This window comes from Anoplopoma fimbria, chromosome 6 (assembly GCF_027596085.1).
Source record: "Anoplopoma fimbria isolate UVic2021 breed Golden Eagle Sablefish chromosome 6, Afim_UVic_2022, whole genome shotgun sequence".
NCBI lineage: Eukaryota > Metazoa > Chordata > Actinopteri > Perciformes > Anoplopomatidae > Anoplopoma > Anoplopoma fimbria.
Genome location: NC_072454.1, coordinates 15344566 through 15370026, shown reverse-complemented (window position 1 = coordinate 15370026; position 25461 = coordinate 15344566). Strand labels below are relative to the sequence as shown.

The 25461-nt window shown below is 37.9% G+C and overlaps 1 protein-coding gene across 1 annotated transcript in view; it reads left to right on the top strand.

Moving 5' to 3' along the window:
• The window catches only part of eys (eyes shut homolog), a 139444-nt gene that overhangs the window by 76835 nt on the left and 37148 nt on the right, over positions 1–25461 (top strand). The window contains exons 34-40 of the mRNA XM_054600062.1: positions 4045–4235; positions 4401–4492; positions 7034–7184; positions 7337–7449; positions 7896–8146; positions 14509–14685; positions 24191–24341. Of these exons, the coding sequence (XP_054456037.1) occupies positions 4045–4235; positions 4401–4492; positions 7034–7184; positions 7337–7449; positions 7896–8146; positions 14509–14685; positions 24191–24341 (1126 nt within the window). The remainder of the gene's footprint in view (positions 1–4044; positions 4236–4400; positions 4493–7033; positions 7185–7336; positions 7450–7895; positions 8147–14508; positions 14686–24190; positions 24342–25461) is intronic.

Sequence of the window (25461 nt, the reverse complement as noted above, 5' to 3'; positions counted from 1 at the left end):
TCATTTTTTTTTTTTTTTTTTTTTTACCAGACCACAAAGATATAATTAGATAATAGATTTTTGAATGGCCATATTATAGTTAGGATTTTATCCCACTATGTCAGCATTATAATCATTTTCAACCAAATCATCTTACATCACATGTCTTTAATGTAAGACATTTTTCTGCTGGTTTTCATACAGTATAGACCTTTTGCCTTCCCTCAGGGCTCTGAAATTGCAAGGGGTCCAAGAATGGTCCTCACCAGTATTTTATCTCTGTCCTGTGACAAGTTCAATCAGTCAGTCTATTACCTCACAAAATAAATCACGGATGAAACAGGACTTACGTCCTGCCTTTTTTTTTTTTAAATGGGACATTAAGTCTATATCAATTAAATCTTGACGCCCAAAGTCTATTCTCTTATTAATTGATCTTAAATTCGTAGTACTCCAATTACATTTTTCTAGAGGAATATATTGTGCTTTAACCTGTCTGACATTCCCATACAGTCTGTGCTGCAACATTGTGCTCCACCTTTCCAAATAACATTAAATATGACTCATACATTTTCTCACATCCTTTATGGACATTTATTAAGACCCTAATTAAATCTGGAATGAAAGATTTATATCAAAGAATATTTTTGCTGGGACTTTTTCCCCTTATTGAAACTAGAAAAGCTTTTGAACTGAGTCCAGTAGTGACAAACTCCTCAGTCAGCATTCTTTTTGAAATAACAGCAATAAAGAAAATACTGATACTGCTCCAGACAAGATATTGAAAGTGGAAAAAAAAATAGGTTACAGTTTAAATTGTACACATTTACAATTTATATTTATCCGAAATAGTTAATTGAGGCATGTGGATGAAAAAACTGGTGTGAGAAGGTAAGGTAGCGGTAAAAAAAGGAGACCTTTGAAGGAGACACTGAAGCTAACTGCTAATGAGGTATGATACTGCCTCCTGGCAGAAGCCTCAGACTGCATCAAAGACTACATAAGACTAAACAAGGCTTTAAAATGAATGAATAGCTGTGTCTCTAAGGGGTAATTTTCCATCATCAGCATTGGTAAACCCCATTGTCAGGAGTAAAGCAGAAGACAGCACATCATGGTTGCTGTGTGCATTTATCCTAATTAATTCACAGATCACAGTAGGTCTGCTCATAATAATTCTCACTTTTTTAGTCAGGGGATTTTCCTCAGGGTATTGGTCATGTTGCTCTCCAGAGAAAATGGGGGTATTTAGGTTAGCTTGTTTGCCAAATGCCCTGAGGGGCCCACTGTCAGATCAAAGGGGTCTAACCTATTGGGACTTGACGCGTAACAAATATTGATAAAGGTCTCCCTTGCAGACACCCGATTAATCATGGCAACAACTTTAAAGAAGCTTTGCTGATTTCTCTAGTGTAATGTTTTTTTTTCTTTCAGATAAGAACAGACGGAGCATGAGACAGGTGCATCCAGGAATGCTTTTCATTTTAACAGGCTCTCCGGGTTGACTTTTCTGCAACAAATTGCACTACTTCCTTCAAATGAGAAATATATTGAGCATGAGCGCCCCTAATGCTTGCCTCCAATTGAAGTCTGTGTCAGTCTTTTAAGTTTGTCTGCGTCACTACCCCCATTAAGCTTGTGGGCAGTGGAACCTTTACTGAAATATCCCATTATTGCCCATTCTCATGGATAATATAAGCCATGTTATTCCTCTATAAAATGAGGCACATAATAAATGTGTATGAATACGTTAATTTCAGCCAAGATCCCTCTCCCGCCTAATATAATGCCATTTGCATGCTTTACAGCATTTTGGCAAATAAGACTTTTCTCAATATGCCTGTAAATTGAGCAAAATGAAAAAAAAAAAAAAAAAAAAAAAAAATGTGATGCTACCAAGAGCCTTTAAAGCCTTTTTTCTGCTTTGAAAATAATTATCTACTTTTGGCTTCCCACACTAAATCGCCTGCACTGTGCATTAGTCTCTTTAAGCCGTATGCCATCCATGTTGCCAAGGTACTTTTGATGGGTACAGTTCACCTTTACATCTTATACAGCATGGATGTATTGAAGCCCTAAAAAAAAAGAAAATCTGGTGAGTCTTTTTTCTAAGTTGTTTTCTTTCCTGTATATATGACTTAAGAAGAGAACGATCTTTCTATGTTCCTAAAAAGATTTTGAAACAAGTGGTAAAATAAAAATGTTTTGCCAGGTGAATTCTTTTTTCTTTCTGCATGTTTTAGTCTGTTTATTCTGCAATGTTCTGGTTATGATGGCTGTGTTTTATCTCCAGTAATATTCTCTGGGTACAACAATAAAATGACTCTGCACAACAGCAGTTTCAAGCTATTTAAGTATTCTGATGACATGGCTTTAATGGGTCATTTCCATGAAAATTGTGTAAGTCCAGGCCATTGTTAATTAATGCTGGAAAAACAAAGGAACTTATTCTACATGTAAATCAAGCAGACTCACTGTCACCACTGACACTGTGTGACCAAACTGTGGCAACCGGAGCCCCCATAGATGAAAAGATAAAGTTGATTATATACATCAGACTAGTCAGATAATGTTTTTAATAAGAATACTGAAGGGGTTTGGGGTCAGTCTTTTTAGAAAAAGTGTTTGCCAGCATCATGGGGAGCATCATGTTTTTTAATATCTCTTTCTGGTATGGGGACCTGACTTTAATTAATAGAAACAAGCTGACCAGGGTTGTTGAGACAACAGGGGAGATAGTAGGCCGCTAACAAAAGCCATTAGATGACCTCTACAGCACAGCTGTACGCAGTAAAGCCCTGTCAATCATCAAAACAAAACACATGCCATCCTCCCTGAGTTTGAGTCCCTCACCTCAGGATGACGCTGTAGAATACCTCTGACAAAGAACTACAGAGGTTGGTTCATCCCAAATGCAATTAATGTGGTCAAAAAAGTACTTTGAACTTAAATAAGAGAGTGTTGGCTGAACACAATGAGTAGGATTGCAACGACTGACTGTATAATTGAGAGGCCTTTCTTCTGTTGATGTTATGTTTTTATCTTGTCAACGTGTTATATGTTTGTCTTTGAGACCAAAGACAATGTTCCTGCCTTGGCTGGACAATAATGTTTATTCTATTCTATTCTATTCTATTCTATTCTATTCTATGTTATTTGTAATGGTTGCATTGGCAATTTTTATTGCTTAAACAACACGTTAGCTGTTTTTGAATAGTTTTTACCTGAGGGGCCATTCATGTGAATTTTCCCAGTCAGAAAATCTCTGATTAGAAGGAAACCAAATGAATGCAGCAAAATGGCCTATTTTGCAATGATAATGAAGTTCAAACATTATCATGTAACAGACTAAGTGACAAACTGAGCCAAAAACAAAACCTCCTTGGCGGTGATAACTAACTGTTGTGTATGTAGACCTAAGTATGCAGATGTGTTTTTTCTTGTTGGAAATGTGATCGTAACCAAGATTACGACAAGTCAGTTATTTTTGTTTGATTGATATTCCAGAGGGAAACCCAACATTTAAATAGTGGCTACAACAATTCCATTCTAGAGGGGGAGCAAAACACAAATTATTTTAGTCCTTTTTATAACATGGTGTAGTGGTGCAATTATTGTGGCTGAAAAGAGTATTACAGTAACAAATACTAAGAAAAAAAATGAGCCTGTAGAATCACCTTAGAAAAAATTATCCTGGCGAAACCTTTTTTTCATGTATTCTGGAGTCATAAACACAGGGGAGGAAACTATTTAGATCAGACTTAGTTAAAGGTTCACAATCAAGCAGTGTGTGAAAAGTAACAAAACCACAAAAATCCATGTTCAAGCCTCAGGGGCATCAAGCATCTGACCTGCTGAGGTGTCCTTAGCCAGACTCTGAATTTTTTTATAATTCTGAGGTTTCTGTTGTGTACCTCACCCTCTGCACTGACCTGCATGCGGAGGAAGCGAGTGAAAAGTTGAGTTCTTCTTTCAGAGATCAATAGAGTCTCAGCAGAATGGACAATTAAGATGCATTAACTGAACTGTGTCTTTCCATTCTTTCTATATTTTTGTATTTCCCAGATTCAAGCTACATTCAGCACTTTGGGAATTCATACATGGAGTTTGAGGGTATTGACCTCAGCGCTCTCAACAACATCACTGTGAGATTCCAGACTCAAGTGACCCAGGGAACTATACTTTATGTGGACCAAGGACCTGCTAACGGTGATTTCTTTTTCATGAAACTCTTCATCCTGGATGGAATTTTGCAGGTAACAACTTCAGTTATATATTTATTATGAATGATTATATGCTAGTTTTGTAGTTACTGCATACATTTTTGTCATGTTTGCCCATAAAAGAGAGCTATCTCACGGCCAATTTATGCAGTTCATGGAGCAATAACATGAAAAACAATACTTTAAACTCTCTTTCAGTATGCCTTTTGCTGTAACGAAGAGGAAGAGGTTGCTCGGATCAGTACATTAATTCATGTTAATGATGGCAAGGTTCACATTGTTAATATCAGGTATGTTCTTTGTTATATTCAATTAACCTTTTGTATCCGAGTGTGAATGTTCCGATTTGTGTTGTGGTCAAGCTCTGCTGCTGCGATGTCAGAGGAAAAAAACATGTTAAATCCGAATAGATGAGTTATAATTTCATGTTACAGCTTTAAATTTACAGGTTGTATTAACAAAAACAACCCCCAGATGTACTGTGTTATGTATCTGCTCCAGGCAAAAAAAATGTGTCTAATGAGAAAAAAGAGGCACATTCACAATAAGCTACTTACAGAGGGCCTTAGTAAAATACACATTTTGATCAAATACTGTTAGCACCTCAGGTTTTACCATCTTGATCCTTAGTTATCCACTCATTTCAAGTGTGGCAGGCCTTTTATTTTAGAAAAGGGCTTTAACTCATACCGGGGAAGATATATAATTGGCAGGAATCACCAGACTGAGAATGAAGATGTTATTACGAATGAGCAAATGGGCTTACATTTTAAAGAACTAAAGCAAACGTCAGAATGTGCCTATTAAAATGCATTAGTGATCACTGACCATGTTTTATTGGCTGTTCTAAAGTCTTCATTTGCAGTTTTTCATTACGAAAAGATTAACAAGCAAGAGCCAAGCACAAAATCAATGTTTAAATGATTTAAAGGGAGGCTGTGGCCCCTTTAGTTATATTGTTCCTAAGCCCATGTGCAATTTTGCTGCCAGCCCTCGCCATTATTTTCTGACATGAGAAAGATGTGGTTCAGTTTCAAGTCACAAAGTTTATTATGTATTAGCTCGAAACTGAAACAATGTGGCTTATATTCAACTCATATCAAATCAGTTTACTTTGCATTTTAGGACAGAGTATGGAGACTCTATTCATTGTTGCAAAGAGGCCATTTTATCATTTTTTTTAGCAGAAGTTCTGTTTGAGCAAAGATAATAATTTGTAAAACAACATTCTGTTTTGTTAGACTGAACTAAAAAAAATTGATAAATATATACTGAGAAAAATATGTATTAGGTTTTCTGAAGATTACATTTTAAAAGAAAAGAAAAAATAGGTACTGAAGGTGATTATAAACATACTGTGGCAAAGGTGAGCTAATTATCTCCGGTGGAAACAAACTGAGTGGGAAGGTTGCCTTATGTTTCTTGGCAGAAGGCTGCACTGCCCTAAATATGCAAGTGCAGCTAGAGAGGCGTATCGGGTTTAAGGCGCTGCAAGGCTCCACCCCTGTTTTTTTTTCTGCAGTAAAAATACAACAGCAGTATGAATCAATCATAATGTTCTGTACCAACCCCTTGGAGACATTGCAAGAAAGAGAGCTGTCATAACTAGAGGGTTTGGGAGTATGGAAAAATGGTTTCTGGTGTCACAAAGCAAATTCTTTGTAATTGTCTGATGGCCGACTCCGTCCATCTTTGTCTGATTTGACCCAGAGCTACAACACCATGGCCATCCTCAACGTCACCGCCTAACTCATTATGGACTTTTAATATATCTTCCCGTCAAAGACGCTTTTCAATATGTTAAATAGAAACCCAATGGGGCTGACTTCTCAAGGACAGTGAACACAGTGCCCTCTGGCTGCTGGCCAGGCCGCTCTGGCAGACTGCTTCTAAATTAACCGCTTCTCCACGCTGGCTCTAGAGGAAGGACTTATGCAGCTCCGAGTTAGTGCCCCAAGTGTTTAGCAGGCATATGTAACAGCGTGCAAAGCACAGGCTTAACAAATCAGACTAGATTGCCTCGTGGACCTCCTAACTTCCACTCAGGGAACAAGGGGTATCAGGAGACACTGGAGAGGAGACTGAGCATCCGTTGCCCGAGTACCCTCAAGCTGCAGATAGTTAGTCCAGAATCTGCACTTAGGTAATTATCGGCTCTCCCCTGTTATTTCAAAGTGGAGAATTGGTTTTTGAAATCTATGAATGGCTTTGGGGTTGGTCCAAAATAGTTGTGTGACGACATATAAGATGCCGAAAGAAAAGGACAGCAGTTGCACCTCAAAGAAAGATTTGTGATAAATGAATTTATCATCAGCGTAAACAAACCATCACACGCATTTACCGTAGTTTTTAAATCTCATCATTCATATTTCACTCTATTTCTCAAAACACTGGGTTTTAAATTCCATGTTCTCTGCAACAGGAAGTAATTTGTCTCTGTAGCAGAAGTTCATCTGGGAGGCTTTTGTCCTGATCTTAGAGTTTGAAAATGCTTTTTGTTATAGCCTCGTAATAGTCGGCTTCACTTGATTTCTTGAAAGGGGAGCTATTCATGTATTATGAACGCCACAAACACGTCTTCCTTTTTGAATTGTTAGAATACAGTACATGGACATTTTTTAGATGTTTTTAGTGATATTGTTATTACTTAAAACCTAACGATAACTTTCTATAGAGAGAGAACAGAGACATGATATCATGCAGAATGATAACTGAAAGACCACATGTAGAACCAATCTCTTCTATTAATACCTAATTACATATTGAAAGCTTTTAAGTTATAACAAAAACCTGCTGTTTGTTTGACCTGAAATTTTCATGATCTTTTATAGACAACACCTGACTCCCTGTGAGGCAGAGCTTACTCTTTCTGGTAATGAGAAAATCAAAAGTACAGCAAGTAATTACTGGTTGGAAAACATCATAACAAGAACAAACCACATCTTCACAGGCGGTCTGCCACAACAATATCTACCCAATCAGGTAAGATTCACATCTCCTGCTCTGTGGTTTCTCAACTATTTAGATAAATGATAAGGTTGTTAAACACATATATGCTTCAAGGTTACATAAAAGATACATCATTAAAAACTGAAAGAAACCAATCAATTGTCTAAATATTTTTTTTTCCTTAGAGAGCGAAACCTTTCCACAACTATACTGGCTGCCTTGAAATAATTGAAATTAATAAACTGAAGAGCTTTTATACATCTGATGCCATCGCCAGCAGCAACATAGACCGATGCAGGTAACGTTTAAAAAAAATCATGTCTTCATCGTGATCTCTTCTATCACATTTGTTGGTTTTCGTCAGCAATACATGTTTTTTAGTTTTCCTAGGCTCATCCATGAAAAAAATCTCCCCAACACTTTAACACACTTGTTTGTTACTATTTTGTTACTTAGATAATTAAGTACATATACCAGTAGTCACATTTTGTTTTATCTAATGCAGTGATGAAAATCTGACCAAATTTTATAAATATTACTTGAGTTTCCTTTTGGCCTTCGATTGTGGTAAGAAGATCTGTCTACTTTGTAAATCACTGCACTTAACGTTTATCTGTTATTTAAAGTGTAAGTTTTGCTGCACATGAATAAAGTCCATATCTTTAAGCTTAAAAGCAAATAATTCTAATGCTAAATTGGATTTTTGGCCACTTAAACGACTACAACTTTTGCACAATTTTACAGATATACTCTGCATGCCTTAGAAGCCTCCACTACAAGTTCATCCAATTGGACAACTCAATCAACCACCTCTGACACAGTAAACACAACAACAACAATGGCAGCTCCCGTACAAACAGCAAAACATCTTCTGCAGGAACCTCAGGTTTGCCACAATGGTCTTTGCCACAACGGAGGAACATGTCATCAACTGCAGCTGCAACTGCCTTCCTGTCATTGCCCACTTCTTTTCACTGGAACTTTTTGTGAGAAAGGTAGGACATTTATTGATAGATATTTACAGATTTTATACGAAAATGTATTGCCAGAGTCTTTACAGAGCCTCACGTAAATACATGAATGCATTGAATACCACAACATAAATATTTATATATATATATATATATATACACACAAACACAAGCAGTAACAAGCTCAAAACCCTACTGTACTGTGACCTCCATAGTTGTATCATGAAGAGCGAGCCAACAAATTATGTTGTCTAATATATGCTGAGCCTCTTTGGCTAATAGGTTTCACTATGAGAGAAAATAGAGTGAGCTGCATTAGGAATTTTGAGCGATGTGAATTATTCAGGATATGATTAATGAAATGAAGGATCCACATAAGCAGCTTGAACCATAGCTGTGTGCCCATGTTCACCTCCAGCGCTCATTGAGAATGAGAACACGACCTTGCAGCACTCGCTCAACATTCAGCTACGTGATGTTGGAAAGCCCTCAATATCCCTGTAGAATGAACATCACCCCTCAGTCCTCACCCCGTCCCCTCCAAAAATATTTGTTTTGTACCGACCGCTCCGACACTTATACTAAGGAGACAGCAGAACTAGACACACATACAAGGGTTTTTTTCTTTTCAGATTTCTTCTTAGTGCTCTTACAATGTGGCTACTGACGCCTCTCTCTACCTCTCTTGCCATTGATGATGAGTCCTACTGTGTCAGTGACAACATTAGTAGCACTAGGGGTGTAAATAATTGTTTGTAAGCTTGATAAGGCAAGCCAAGCTGCTCACAACTGATTGACATTTCAGATGTTGTGTTAAGATAGCCATGTTCCCTCCCCTGTAGTCTAGCTACAGTATATAAATAATCCAAAAAAACAGAAGCAAAAGTGTAATGAATAGATTAGGCTGTGTGTGTCTGATTAGATCTAATCAGCAATCATCAGCATAACCAACCAACTTCTACAGTAGTAACAAATTGTTATTTTCAAGGCTAAAGGGCTGCGTCTCAAGGGTACATGACAATTTGCCAAGCTCTTTATGAAATGGTTAAAGGTATGCATTGATCTGGAATGGTAAAGCTTAGGATAGGTCGTTGGGCAGTAAGTCTCACTAAATCCCCCACTTTGTGGGTTACAATCTACACACGACCAGACTGAGGAGCATATGAATCCTAATTAGTCTATATGAATATAATTTGTAGGTGTACGAGTGATGTTGTAAAAAAACTAGCACATCCATTGTGTAGTATTTCCCCAAAATGTAGAAGCTTCTACAGGAAACTATCAGAGTTCAGGCTAATGCTAGCAGCTATGAAAGTAAGGGGTTTCTATCACTTTTGAGTGGTTGTATACCACTGTTATCTCTGTAAACTATCCCACGTACAAAAGAAAGCTTTTCTCTTTTACTGCAACTCATAGAGCTTTGCACTAACAATGCTTTCAGTCATGGGGTTTAAATAAGGAGATTCACAGTAGCCACCAAATGTTGTTGTGTGCTGTAAATTTAAGCCTTAGGAATATGGTAAGCGAGGAATCCTTATTAGCATTTCAGAGAGTTTCAACAATGAAATCTGGATTAATCTTCACCTTCATAGCCCCTGAACGGGTTTAGGCTGATAGCACAATGTTGTATTTACAAAATACATGGAAATCTGACAGAATGGCGCTTGAAGCAGCCTGTGTGCATCTGACACCCTTATTTGACACCTCTGCCAATTTTATGAAAATGCTTATTTACAGGTGTTAAAGTAATCTACTGAAATGCAAATTGCCTCTCCAGGCACTGTAACAAAAAAATTATGCTATTTTAAGGCCTTCACTCTCATTTGTTTTTTCCCATAGGAGACAGCCTTGTGCTGCTTACATGACAGAGATGCTGCTTTGCTAAGCCAATTATTAAAAATGCTATGGCCAACTTCTAAACAGCCAGTAGAGAATAAGGAGTATGAATCATTCATTGATTAATTCACTCATTCATATCTCCACATTGCACCTCTCGGGTTCACAAGGGTAATTACAAGTGCGCCTCAAAGTATCATCACATGTGACTGCAGCACATTTGTGTGGACATCTGCCTGACAACGTACAAGCTTACTAATTGGAAATGAACCCTAATAAGCCTTAATGCATTATAACCTGACTGTGTATAATGCACACTAATAAATAATACAGTGAACTCCCACCACCATACCTATGAAATTAATCTGATGTTCTACATTCTCAGAATTTTGTCATTTTTATTTTTTTATTTTTTTTCCTATAAATCATAAAACCCCCAGCCTTTTCCTTCCATGACCGTAAAGTAAGTTCCTGCTTTTCCTTAACTTGTCACTCGTAAAACGTTTCCTTTAAATACCAGCAGTGGCCTTTCAGAGTTATTTCTGCTGAGTTTGAGGAATTTCTCCTCTTCAAAAGCATTTCAGTCTCTCAGGTTAACAGAGTGCAATCTCATATGAGCACTCATCCAGTGATGTGCTTTGCAACACTACTTCTAATAGCAGGCAGACAGAGTCCAGAGGCTGTTTACATGCTGACAAAGTCTGTGAATGTGTCAACTTTGCCAGGTGACAACCTTGTCCTCACATCATATTGAATTAAGAATAGACATAAGAGAAGAATAAAGCCCCCGCTCCGAGTTAATTATAGATGTGTCAACCTACCCAGTGACTAATGATGTGGTCTTGTTTGTGTCCTAGATGAAATGCTGACATGTCATACAGTATGTATCTAAGAGATATATCAAGATGCACATGAGTCCCTGCAGCCTCTTAAAATATTGTTCATGAATATCTAATCTGCTACTGATGTTATTAATGTTAGTATTACATGTTCTAAAATGTACCCTCATAGTTCATAATTTGTCTTGATATATATTGAAGAACATAAAGACTAAATATCTCTGCTGCAGTCACTGTGGCTGCAGATTAAAGTGCTTGAAATGCTTTATTCTAAAAAATAATATATCATCATTATTGACCTCATTTTGCATTATGAGTCCTTTTAATTTTGATAATTAAGTTTTTATAATGGGTTTTATTAGCAACTTGGGGGCAGCGGCACCATGTGCCCATCCATTGGTATGTCTCTTTAGCTGCTAAATGCTTCACTTTGCTGACCTGCTAGTCTCCAACTGAGTCTGTCTGCAGTTTGGTCCTGAGCAGGTAGCATAAAGTGGGTTATTAGAGCTTTTTGTAGAAAATAGCTGCCTGCTGTTGACAAAAACGATTCTTTGAGACGTGATAGCCGGACAGCTAAAAAGTGAAATGATACTCACTATAAAGCTGAGGGGAGCTGCAAATCCAGAGGATAATTCCCTGTAGGTTTATCATTATGGGTGACCCATTTTCACCCCTTTCACGTTGTTATTTGAAAAATGTCAATTATAGCAACTTTAAGTAAAATGTTACGCTACATTGTGGTATTTCTACTTCTGCCTAAGTAAAGGATCTGAGTACTTCCTCCATCTCCTCCTACTTTGTATATGTGACAAGTAGATTCTATATTCAGTTCTACTCAGTTTAGAATTAAGACTATGTCAGGGATTGGTAATATTAAGGTTTTCATGCGCAGCAAAGCGCTTAACTCCCTACTAAAATGTCAGGTATCATAGTCCAAAATGTATTATTGAAAGACAGATTTACAAGCCTTTCACAGACAGTATTACACACAGAATGCCTGCACATCAACTATATCACCACATCAGCTAAATAGTAGTAGCTCTTTTTTTTTTTTATTAAAAACAAATATTTATATTTTTAGCACATATAGACTGTCAATCCAAAGCAGCTTTCACATTAACTTCTCAGTCAGATTGGCGTGGTATCTCATGTGCGAACTGCAAATAGGAAGCTTGATTTGTGTGAGTTGTGAGTCTTGCTCCCTTATGTTTGGGCCCTGGGGGCTGCACCGCTGGTGGGTTGTACCGTAATCCAGGCCAGTGCCAGGTGGTTGAGTGAGTATTTGATATCAAGTAGCCAACCATAAGACAGGTTTTGTCAAGATAAAGCCAGTTCACCTGGGCATGACAGAGTTTTAAGCTAAGATAAATTGTCTCTCCAAAGAAGACACAGTGGGTCGTAGACCTTGCCAAAGACATTCTGTCAAGTATGTAAGCATTCAATTGAAAACTAAGTGATCACAAAAATTAGTTACGCAGTAAAGGGCTGCAAGGTATGGCGGTAGGCAAGAAAGAGGAAACCAGCGAGGCAGGAAATTATTCAGACTTGGTCTGCATTGATCATGACCTCCTTTTACGGCTCATTACCTTATGTCCTTACTTCTCGTATATTTGAAAGTTGAGAGCACAGTTTTGTCCTATTTATATCTTTTCAGCAACTTTTATCTAACCAGGACATCAATCCAAATAAGAATGTGCACTCTTTTTTCTCATTTAAAGTGCCATCATATTTTTGGTCTAAGTTATTAAAAGAATCTGGTTTGTCAAATAAGGTGCTTCTAAATGATCTTTTTGACATTTTAAACATGAACGTTTCCATTCTAATCTAACCTCAGTCATATTGGTCCTTGGTGCAGGTAACGCTTTCATAGATCAGGACTAGAGAAAATCATGTAAATGTAGTGACGCAAAATAACACAACATTTTTTTTAAAGCAATCAGAAAATACTTTTTTTTTTAAGGGTCGTGAGCATTTGCTGCTTTTGTGTTTGACATTAATGGAACCTGATGAGGGGTTGTCAGCTTACTGATTTGCCAACACACTGCCAGCTCTTTTTGCTGTAATTGCTGAAGCCTTTAAAAATGAGCATGCTCAATCTGCCTTTCTCAGAAATTGCCAACAGACATTACAGGATTGATTCATTATTTTCAGCCCAAAAAAAAAGCTCCTCCTACAACAAAAGCAACCGTTTTTCTTTCTCTTTGTAATTTGAAGTATTGGCTTTCATGTCGGCTCCACTTTACTCTTTGCGGGACTGTGAAGAGTCATCAACTCTGATTGGCTGGGAAAAGAGCAAGAGTCGGAAAGTGTCTAGGCACACAGGCGAAGATAACAGGATTATGACCATTTGAGAATTGGTACAACCAAAAACTCTTCTCAGATGTTGGTCTGATGACTGATCAATAAATTGAACCAAGTCTGCGTCTTACTGATCTCCAGGCCCTGAGCAGTCCTTATTCTCAGACCCTGCTGGTATTTTCACATACCATTTAACTCAGCTTCTTTTCTAGTCTTGTTCAGGCCATTTTCAGGATAAGCTGGTGACATGAATGACCGATATCCAGCAGTTGCGTTATCCCTGTTTCCATGAATACATCTATTGCAACACTGTCCACCAGTAGTGTCTGACCCCCAAGCAGTCCAACAGTAAATTACAACAAAAGGGCAGCAGCCACTGAGTCATCTCATCTATTCAATAGTAGCTTACCATATATAGCATGAAAATGATCGCTAAAGTGTGCATTCAATTTTGTAATCTTGAAGCAACACAGTGTGACCGTTTCCAAATTTGAGTGTTAAAATGTCTCACTAGTCCATATTTAAATAAACATGATTTCTCATAGTCAGAGTATATGAACCTATTCACTGAGTTCTGACATTTACATTTGTTAACATCCAAAACCACATTACTTGAATAATCTTTGACACTGATTGAACAGAAACCTTCAACTTAAAGACCATTGCTTACTGAATGTTACATCTTAATCAAATTCTGTGTGTTCTTATAATTGCTTTTCTTTTACTTTCTGTTCTAAAAGCTGTCAGTCATTCACAGGTCTGCTTGAAAAATCTGTTTTATCCAACGTCAAAGCACCCAAAAAAGTGAACATAAGTGTTATGAGTGGATATCCATATCTTGTTACAACAAAAAACTTGTTTTTGTAACCCTACACATAGTATATATTATGAGTTCTCAGCTGAGGATAAACTGCAGTTTTCTTTGAGAGCTGGACTCGGAAGGTAGAATCCCCTGAGCTGAGGCCAGAGTGGCCTATTTTGAATCAACTGCCATGCACCTGAACAGAAGCCATCCACCGGGTGTACAGTGTCCTTTCTGTAAAAGCCAGCAGATCATCATTGGCTTGTGGAGTTGATGACCTGAGCGGGTACCTCTACCACCTCTCCTTAAAGTCATACCCCTTTTTCATCCAGTGGGAAATAACTGACAGGGCCCTGCTGACTCTGCCCACAGGCAAGCTATCAGCGCTGCGAAGGCACATACCAGCCCATTCTTGCTGTTCTGTTGACTAACAAAAGCACTGTAGGGCACTGATTTTTTACTTGATGTCATTCTTCATTTAGATACCAGCCAAATTATGTCACATTTTTAACTGCAAATATATTTTCTAAGAATTTTAGGATTCCACTCAATTTTTTCATTCTATTTAAATACATTTCAATAATTTGTATTTTTTATTTTTTTTTCCGTAGATACAACAGTATATATACCCTCTTTCGATGGCACATCTTATTTGGAGCTGCTGCCCGTTTCATCCTTTCTCCAGCCCTCTGGCTCCAGTAATAACCTCCCTGCTACTGTCAAGGACACCACTGTTATTCTCTATTTGACAGTGAAAACAAGATCTACACAAGGAACCATCCTCTACAGTGAGTACAGTCTCCTTTTAAAGCAAACCTTATAAAGTACTGCAATGCTGTGAAAGCAAGTATAGATAAAGGTTGAAAACCAGGCACATCCCTGTAAGTATGTCCATTTTGTTTCATATGTTGTTTCTGTTATGGTGTCCTTTTGAGTGCACATGATTATCTTTATAGCCTACGATGACAACCATCATCACCTATGATGATGTTTTTAGTGGCTTACATGGTGCTGCTGTGCCGTGTATGAGGGATAAATGTCTATTTTAATAGGTATCTGCTATATTACACATATACAGGTTATTCTATAAAAGCTGTTGTGTTTTCTTTCTTTATTTTCATTATTTGTTAAAGTCCAAACTAGGTTAATCCAATCTAATTCCTCTCTGGACTGTGTACATTTACAAATAAGGCAAAAATAAATATTTGATGGCAAGATCACGTTCATTCAATTTATTGACAGTAATCCAGGTAATCGTGTGACTATTAAAAAACTCGAAATGCTCTATGATCCAATTCCAGCTACTAAAGGACCAAGGAAAATATTCCTTCAATTTGTTAAAGGGATAGTTCAGCATTATGGGAGATACAATGGTTCCCTTTCTTGTTAAATGAGAACATCCATACCACACAAGAAACTCAAAAGTACTGTTAATGTCTAACTCTTGAGAAGGAAATATATAAGCACATCTTCAAAAAGGTCAAACTATGATATTTGATGATTTCTGTGGATAAATGTCCATTCAACAAACTGTGGGCTGAACAGATCTCATGATGTCATATGGAGTGAATATATTTTTTTGATGGGATGTAAGCTCCTTAAATAAAAAGGGGTATTCTCTGCTTCATAATGCTGTCTAGACATGTTATAAATAAGGGGCATATTTGTCCCCTATTGTAACCATCATGCAACACTGTCATTATTTTGCTCAACCTTTTCTGTTTTTGAATCACATCATGTAGAAATGATACATCATTCTGTGCCTTGTCATCAGCCTCTGATTATGTTGATAATAAGATGCTGCTTCTGAGTACTAGCAAGTTGGATGCTTGGCAACAGTTAAAAAAATAAAATAAAAGGCTTGGCAACAGTTATGGCGTCATAGAAAAGGCAGGAGGAAGAAGAAAAAAAAGTTCAATAACACAATGTAGAGAATCATTACACAAAAGATGAGAAAAAGAGTGGAGCAACTGCTTGCAGTGTTTCTTAATATGTATTATAAAACACTTGCACATACAAATGCCAAATATTACTATTAAAAATCACTGGACTGATAGAAAGTCACCTGGGGACACCGGCACCATGAATCAACTATTATTGTTGCAGCGGATTGTGGGGCACAAAGATGAGTACTGTGTTTCCAAGGCTACAGGAGAAAGGCACTGAGACATTTTTTTTTTTTGTAGATAATTTAAACAGTTTATTTTCCATGGCTGCCACCTAAGATATACCTTGGTCAGTTTATTAAGTTATGGACATTCATCCATTTTCAAAAAATGCTTTCAACCACAACCACAAGGTTATGTGAGAGTGGGAGAGAAGGGAGGTACATAATGCTCTGGTGAAGGTCTACGGATGCTGTTTGGTTTTTTCGCTGCCGATGATCTAAGCTAATATCTTAAAGCAAACAAAGGAATCCTCAAAAGAAAGGAAAGCGCTGGTCGGTCACATGGGGACCGAGGATTGGGCTGACCCTTTACATCAACCGTGAGCTCTACATTCTACATCTACCTCTTGCCTCCTCTTTGTTCCCACACCTGCACACACACATACAAACTCTCTTTTGTTTCAGAAGGAGATTTGGATAGGTCTGATACGGAGTAGACCCTCTTAACAATAGAGCATTGTTTGGGGAGCAGAGGAGTCTGTAATTTTTTTAGGGCTTGAGAAAGCTGAGCCATGAGAACTTTGTTCTATTCATCCAGCTTTGTGTGTATTATACATGTGTATGTATCCATATATTAAGTACCAGCCATCTTAGAGGCGAAGCCACTGCATGAATGCCTGGGTCTGCTGGTCCTCTAGTGACTCCAAAAAAACATCCAACTGTGTGTCTCGGTGGACCGCAATTGCAGCTCCTCGCTCTAAAAAACTGCAGCCACCTTGATCTTGAGAGGCTATCTTTTTTCCCATGTGACACCACAGCAAGTCAGGTGCAAGTCCAACAGAACTGTAACCACCATTCATTGTGCGGTGATCACAGGTAATTTATTCCTCACAAACCGGGCACAGACATCACTACATTCATCTTGCCGGTGTTACCTCGATCAACCCCTTATCTTTGAGATGGTGTACAGGTTTGTGGCCTCTTTTCATTTACAGACCGATTAAACATTGCAATATACCACAGGGTTCATCTTGACTTTCACTCCTTTTACATATTTTTCTAATTTACCGGAGGACATTCGGGGTCAGCAGTATGCTAAAATCCAAGTGTAAAATACCCCTTCAAAAACCCAAAACATGTAATGTTAGTGACACTGCATGCAATTACAAAGAAGTCATATTTATCATTTAAATATAACATTTTCTCTAACAATTGATGCTAGTGCAATCTGCATGTTGAACATACATTAGCTTGTCTCTCTAGTTTCTACATTCAACAGTGTAACAATAGTGTGCAAAGTTAAAAAAAAAGAATACTTTAAAACAGTTGCATTCCTTAAAGTAATATAAGCTTGACTTTTCCCTCTCTGAGCTGACATTGGTCTCCCATGATGGCTGCTGAGTGCCTTAGTATCCCACCAAAGACTTAAATCTTTGTATTTAAGGAGCTATTAATTAGCCATCTCTCAGAACCTAATAGGGCTCTAAATTAGTGCTTTATATGAGGTTGGTGCACTTGAAAGGTCAGTCAGCTAAGCTTTAAATACACATAGGCAATTGTTCTATCAATTAAAAGTCGAACAGAATCCTCTCTGAAACAGGATCTTAATTAGAGATAAGTGACGTGTTTCCAATTAGATATATTTCATTAAAAATCTAAATTTACTAGCATTTCTTCTCTCAAACATAATTGTTCACTCTATATATATATATATATATATATATATATATATATATATATGTGTGTGTGTGTGTGTGTGTGTGTGTGTGTGGGTGTGTGCATTAGCCTGTTAATAATTTCTTGGTGAATTTAGTGGTTCTAGTTTAGGACATTTTAGGAGACATTATTATAGGAAATTATAGGAAATCCTTGAAACTGTGAAATGATAAGTTCAAGATCAGAGCAGCCGAATAATTTCAAAGCAAAGCTTTTTGTACGCTGCCATGTACTTCAATTATCGTTTGCTTTGGGATGTTTTGGAAAAAAACAGCAAATTACATGGACAAAAAGAAAACAGTTGTAGGGAAGTCTCAGTATATTTTTCACTCTCATACCTCGACAGTTGTCAAAAGCCATGCACTTCATGTGAAAGACTTTGCATTCATAAACTTACAAATACACCCAAGAAATGGTGTTCTATCAATGCAAGTTGTTGCCTCAGTGTTCTCATTAGTCATTTTCATATTCCCATGTGTGCAGTGAATGTGAATAGCAAACAGTGGAAAATGGATTTGGCTGTCAAACCTGTAATAATAAAGACATGGACATTATAAATATATTTTATTTTATATATTGATTAAATATTTTATAAATAAATGTTTTTAGAATAGTGAAAAAAAAAAAATTAAAGTAATTTTTCCTGCATATAGAAGTGTTATTTTTGGAGCTAAGAATTTGGGAGATAAATGTAACTCACCAGAAAGAGATGAAGAGCATCTCAGTGGAGCTAGCTAGAGGAAGTTCACATTAGAAAAATGCCTGAAGTTAGTTATCACATGTGATATGTGTCAAGTGAATTAGATTGTGCTTGATGTCAAGCCAACAAATCCGCTTTACCTCCACCCTGTCATTTTTGTGCCTCATAAATCCACTGCCAGCCGTAATCTGGCCGCGTTGATCTTAAGTCATTGCTTGTCTTCACAGATTTACTCTGTAGATTAGTTTGAAAAATAATGTCTGCTGTTACGTTCACTCATAAGATTGTATGTTAACTCTAAGGTAAATAAGAAAACATATTAATAATGTTAAGTTGGTCAGCTCAATTAAACCTACTCTATTCTTTATTCCATTACAATATTTACAATATTTCCCTGCCGCAGCACACGGAAGCCAGAGAGCAGAATGTGAGCCTTGTCATGAAAAGAGATGAATGTTCAGAAAGCATATATAGAGGGCACAGTGCCTTTTATCTAGTAAAGCTTCCTGGCTCATAGTGCACCATCTTTTTCACATCAGAGAAGCTGAAAAGAAAACTCCAGAGATCAAACAGACAAAGTTAATCAGAAGAGAACCAAAAGACATGCATTGAGATGCAGAGAATCTCTTTGCCAGACCTGCTCCTTATTCTCCGCTCCCTTTTTTACACATTCTCCCTGAAGCAAACATGCAAGTCTCCCTCTGGACTTCAATTGTCAGATCGAGGAAAGAAATACAAGAAGGTGTGGAGAGAGGGAGAGAGCGAGAGGGAGAACAGGTGACAAGCACTGACAAAAGGACGAACGCTCTGTTGGGCTCGGTGCAGAGTAACAGGGCCATGGGGACAGCAGGGAACAATATCCTACAGAAGAAAAATGGCAGAATAAAAGACGGGGCAACATTGACATCTATAGTAAATAAATAATATTTGTCAACAAATGAGTTATGGCGCTTTGTGGGAACAACTGCTTTGAAGAGGTGACAAAGACTCACTGTTGCAGATGGAAGTTGCGTGTGTGATTTGCGTTGTCTTTGCTGCTGCTTTCATTAACTCTCAAGTCTCAACTGTATCTGTAGTGTAGCAATAATAATGATATATGATTATATGCCAAGAATAATTGTTTTTCATGTCATATCCACACAAACGTGCTTTGGTTAAAAGAAAAAGAAAAAGCTACAATAAGGTACCAGACAAATATTGGATTCTCTTTTGTCAGTTAAATAATTGCCTGCAGTTTAGTTTAATATTCTGTATATTTGTGAAATTGCATGCAATAATAAAAAAAATTTTTTTGTCATGATATAACTAATAGTTCAAAGCAGTCGCAAAACTTCAGACTTACACATTTTAATCCTGCCCATTGATTTAAGGTGACTTGAACTGTTGCCTGTTTAAGAGTCTTAATCCATCTTTACTGGAAATAAGCATCAAATGAAAATATTGAACATAACCTATTTGCTTGTTTGTTACTTTGAGTTACATTTCAGGTTGTGTATTCTCTTAACCATAAAAAATGTATGCACTGCATGAAACAGTCCCTAATGGTCATAATATTTTTGCAGTATAACACAACATTTGATGCATTTTCAAGCTTTCCTGAAAAAGCTCTCCTCAAATCAGAATTTTTTTTTCAGAAAAGAACTCTCTCTTACACACCACAAACAAAGTAATTATTGTGTCTCAATAGAGAGAGGGAAGTCAAGGTTTGGATATGAAGCTGTGGTTCTTTGAATATGCGGGAATCACCAGATGTCCTTATTTCATCCCACAAACTAAAGACTAAAAAAAATATTAGAGATTTTTAGTAGCCTCTTTTCGTGCCATCATATGGTACCATTATTACCAGTCAAATACAGGGTTTAAAAATGTGACAAATCACTGCTTACCTAGCAGAAATAAGTAATAAGAAGTAATTACATCTGTAACCAACACAGTACATTTTTATATTTGAAAAATAAACTCTCTGGCACTGCTCAGCAGTTGCAACTTCATTTTTGTGCTCACACTGGAAACTAAAATGTATGCTCTCAAGCTGTTCTGCTGAGCTCTGCAGTTAGTCATAGAGCATCAGAACATTTAGTGATGATGTTGTACTGGACTTCATTATGTATGTATGTATGTATGTATGTATGTATGAAAATAACGAGGACAAAAAATAGAAACACCTTTCAATATAATGTTGTCGAGATCATCACCATCTTTTTATAATAAAAACAGAAACTACAAAAATAAGGCTAATCAATGCATGGGAAAGGGAACATTTTTTGCTCTGTTAGAGAAGCAAAAAAAAAACTACAAGCACATTTGTCAGCTTCTAATAACCCTTGGAAAAAAACAAGGGGGCTGCACCACATAACCTTAAAGTCTTGATGTCCTGATAATGACATGCATGTCGCCTATGTACTTTGGGGAAAGGCCACAGACAAGAGGTTACATTGAGTTGCAAAATTAACAGGAAACGAATACAGAGATCTTAGGCCTGTGAGATGTAATCACATTTTTTCTTTCTTGTTGAAGCATTTTGAATAAGCTTGAATCAGCCCACTGTCTTGCATAGTTAACCAGCAAGATTCTTTTTTTTGTATCTGCCTTTGACAAGAACCCTCTTATTTAATGTATTCATAACAGAGCAGTTTTGATAATGTTGCAAACATGACTTAGCATGCATTCAGGTTTTTGAACTTGGTTCATGCTGCTGAGGTTTACTAATAACAAATATCTTTGTGTACTTGTTCAGTTGAAGGGACATGTTGGACATCCATTTTTATGTCCTAATGTACAACTATGTGTCGATAGTATTACTGTGATAACAAATGTGTCTCTGGATGATAAGGCCTGCTTGCAGCATATTCCAATTGAATGGCCGGAGACCGCAAATTGATCCCTAGGGAACTTCACATACAAACTAAACCTTAACTTGTCCCTTCAAAAATGATGTAAAATAACTAAATGCTGCAGGAAAATAAAAACATTTTGAAAATATATTTCACTCCACAGCCACTTTGAGTAACGTATTTGTCCCTGCTGCTGCAATTTGTGATGGAGCAGAAGTCCTTTCCTTGCACAGATTAAGCGTGAGGAAATAGTGGATTATCTGAGAAAGATTTTCCTCCTGTGGTCCATTCGGCAACAGCAGTTGGTAATATGGCTCTGTGAAGTGCATCCCTGTTGAGTCGTATGACAGGGAAGACCTCCAAGTTGGCTTAGAAAATGCATTATCAGAGTGCAGCATATTAAGCTAAGCATAGCCTCCCTCTGACAAAGAGACAGGGATTTTCTGGATGCCCTCCTTACCCTGGAGGAATTGTACAGAGCTTTCATATCGGCTGCAATGCAGCCTTGAAACAACAAGCACAGCTTTTGCGCCATTTTCCTGTAGTGTCCAAATCCCCCATCCATGCCATTACTTCATGAGAGATGGCACACACACATTGTAAATGCTGTCTCTGCCACCCACACACCTCTGTCCAAACCCAATGAGCTACACCAGCCCACCATCTTACAGAATCCTGGCTCAATTATTGTGAAATCCAAGGGGTCAAGCATGCAGTTGTTGCTCCTACTTGGTAGCTTTTGCTGGATTTTAGGCTCCCTGTCAGTGTCTCGATTCCAGCTGTGAAATGTGTCTTACTGAAAAACCCTGTAACATTATAACTGTCTTCAACAGGCCAGTATTGCTGTTCTACCTTCTGCTCTACAACCATGTCTTGCTGGACAGTGGCACAAGAGTTGAAAGCTCTGTCTATTATCTCTGTCCCCCTTACATAGCTGCACTATTATGTTTCTTGTCTTCTCATGTCTTCTTAGACAGCGGTGAGGGACTGGTGTGAACCCTCTCTCTACCTCCCTCCTGAAGACCCTTGTAGCCCATGTGGGAGGATTAATGCTGCTGCTTTCTGTTGCTCCCCCACTGCACTGTCTCACTTGCAAGAGACTGTGCAATCTGTGATATGATGTACTGAAGTCTGAGAAGTGGCACATCTAATAATGCAACACCACAAGCAGCACCTGGTGACCTATCGGTCATCCATGGTGGAAGGAACTTCTTTTATCCGGCGGAAAGCCTCTTGCTTGATACCTTTCACCTCCCTTATGGGATGCAAGAAACTTTAACGACAAGATCAGCAGATCAGAGTTGCCACATCACCCTACTGGAACAAGTCTATCTAAGTGGACAGCAGTGGATCTTTCCCTCTTGAGGTAGAAAACTCGCAGCCTTCTGCTAACCCAAGGCAGTTTACTTGGAGATATCTGCATGAATGCCACTGCCGTAAAAAGCTTGGCAACAAAATATTCCTCACTGGGGAGTATGACAAAGCTGATGATGAAGAGCCAAAGTGAAGCTCAAAAATGGGCAAAGAGGAGGAGTATAGATGGAGCCGAGCGAGCCTCATGAAGCCTGGTTGCTGAAAGAAACCCACATAGCTCGAAGCTACCAATCTAGCTAAAGCTGACCAGGCTATAAAGCCAGGTGATATGCTACTCCGTGTTTGGTAGCCTGTTAACGCTAACCCTGTGGTCTTGTTGCTCCTGGTTGCCGGTTGCTAAAATGAAAATGAAATAATACTAACCATAGCAATTCACTCACTGAAAAATTTGGAGCATAGACTTCTTCAATCAATCAATTCATTTGTCAAATGAAATTGTACAAAGTAACGTTACAACTCCAGTGAAATGCAATCCTGGTAGATCCTTTAATTTGTGTAACATAAAGCACACGCCTCCTCCTTTCTTCTTGCCACAATCCTCTGATCTGTTCTCTTCTGTCAGATTAGAATAAAGGAAAGAGTCATGGTTGAATGGCGCTGTCCGTCCAGGATTTAGCCAAGTTTAAGGGACATTACAGATCCTGATATCCCGTTGAAAACTGAGCCCATCATCCAACGCTTCCACATTGGCCAGCAGGATGCCTTGTATACAGTTAGCCGCACAGCAAGCCATATTATATGCTCGATATTGGCATGAAAAACTATCCAAGTGGCCATTCGAGGAACTGCAGGTTTTGGCACTTCAGCGATGGCTTCATTTTTCAGACTCGGAGGTTGCCATTTGTTAGTAGAACAAGACCGCATGATGGCACTGTGGTATCCTCATACTGGTGCAGTCCTGGTGCATTGTGCTGTGAACCATTATCACACTCAGTGCTTTATCAGACAAAGATAGCTTAGAGGGGTGTTGCTTGCAGACAGAACCAGTCTTAGACCATCAAGATTTGGGGGCAGCTCAGTGTTATAAATTATTTTTATAGTGAGGAAGCTTTGCATTCTTTGTTACCTGTTTGAATACTTGTGTATTATGTGGAGTTCACAACAATGTGAATACGGTCTTGGTAAACTCCTGTTTTAGTAAAGGCATACCCTTTAACTGTGCAATGACATTTGTAGTAGTATAGCCTTGTGGTCAACACACTGATATTCATCAGGTTCTACTAGCTGGGTATGTCTAGGTTAATTTGAGTTAAACTTGCTCATGCTAGAACAATATAGCACCTCTGTTTACTACTTAGTGGGACAGATGGTTTGGGATTTACCCTGAGCATAATATAGTTACGTATCACTATGCCAAATAAACAATTTTCTCTTCCTAACCATGTCTCCAAAATCTTCTTGTTGAAACATTTTTATTTAATTTCCAATACAGAGACTCATTTTCTCTATTCAGTATCTTGAGACTTAAGCCCGAAGTAATTTCATATTGTAGTTAACAAAATATATTGAATTTAGCACCATGGAAAGAGACTCATCATTAAACAATTTTCTTCATATTTCAGCTCAGCAGCAGAACTTTGGGGATCAGTTCCTTCATCTGTTTCTTCAAGATGGAAGCCCTGTTGCTAAACTTGGATGTGGTGGCAGTCATGTTTTGAATGCAGCTGCAGGCCAGAACATCAATAATAACAGATGGACGCCAATCACAATCCGGTATGATATGTCTCCTACTTTCCTCTATATTCCCTAATATTGTATTTGCAAAGTTATTATCCTTGTCTTAAAACTACATTTTTGAAGAGTTTGAACATGATATCAATGTTATTACCCTTGATTTTTACTTTTAGTCTTGTTTTCATAGATCAGGATATATTTATGCAGGATGTGCAGAAGTACAAAGTATTAAGTATTTGTCGCTGTGAAGAAGTGTTTAGGGCAGATGATATCAATTTCAGATTTATATGGCTGATCTCCATACCATAACAATCAAATCTCTGAAAAACTATGACATTTTGTAAAACATGAAAGTCTATGTTCATAAATTGTGTAAGTAAGTAAATCTTCAAAAGCCTAGGAACAAGAATTGAGTTTATAGAAAAAAACATGATAATAATAAAAAACCTGGAGTTTCGAAGTTATTCAGCTATTTAAACCTAGCCAAGTTGGAAATGCAACTTAATTTAGCAATCATTAGCTTTTCAGTCGGAATTTGCTGAGGTTTAGGCAACAAAACTACTTCATTGGGTTATTGAAAAATATACATAGCCTACAGTAGGCTACATATACTAGTACACTTTCTAATGTGATCCCAGGTTGGGTGCAAAAAGTATTGTTGGCTGCTGACAGCTGGATGCTAAAAGCATCTCCCTAAAAGATACACCCAATGTGTGTAGTGTTCACATTCACTGATTTAAACCTAAAACCTAAAAAAACATGTGTGCTCAGTGCTTCCCACTTTGATTATGTTCCATGGGATCTCAAAACAATGTTGTATGTCATGGTGTCTTTGATAAAAACCCTGTGAAAGCTTGTCCATCCAGTAGCTCTCCCCATCAGTCTTGATCAGAGAATTGATTCTATGGTAATACAGAAGTGCAATAATAGCTCACTACATCAGACATTTCCCAACTGTAACGCCCTGGTTCCTTGTGCACCTCTGGCAATGGGGGATGGGGGTGGGGGGAAATTTCCAGTGGAAAAAAAGTGATTAAGTGCTCTCTCGATTAGTTTCTGCATGCTGCCGCCCCACCACGTGCAGCTGGTGCCCTTTTTATATTTTGCACCACTGCCCCTCAGATAGCCTGACCTCAAGAATAGTGCAGTCCCCTGTATC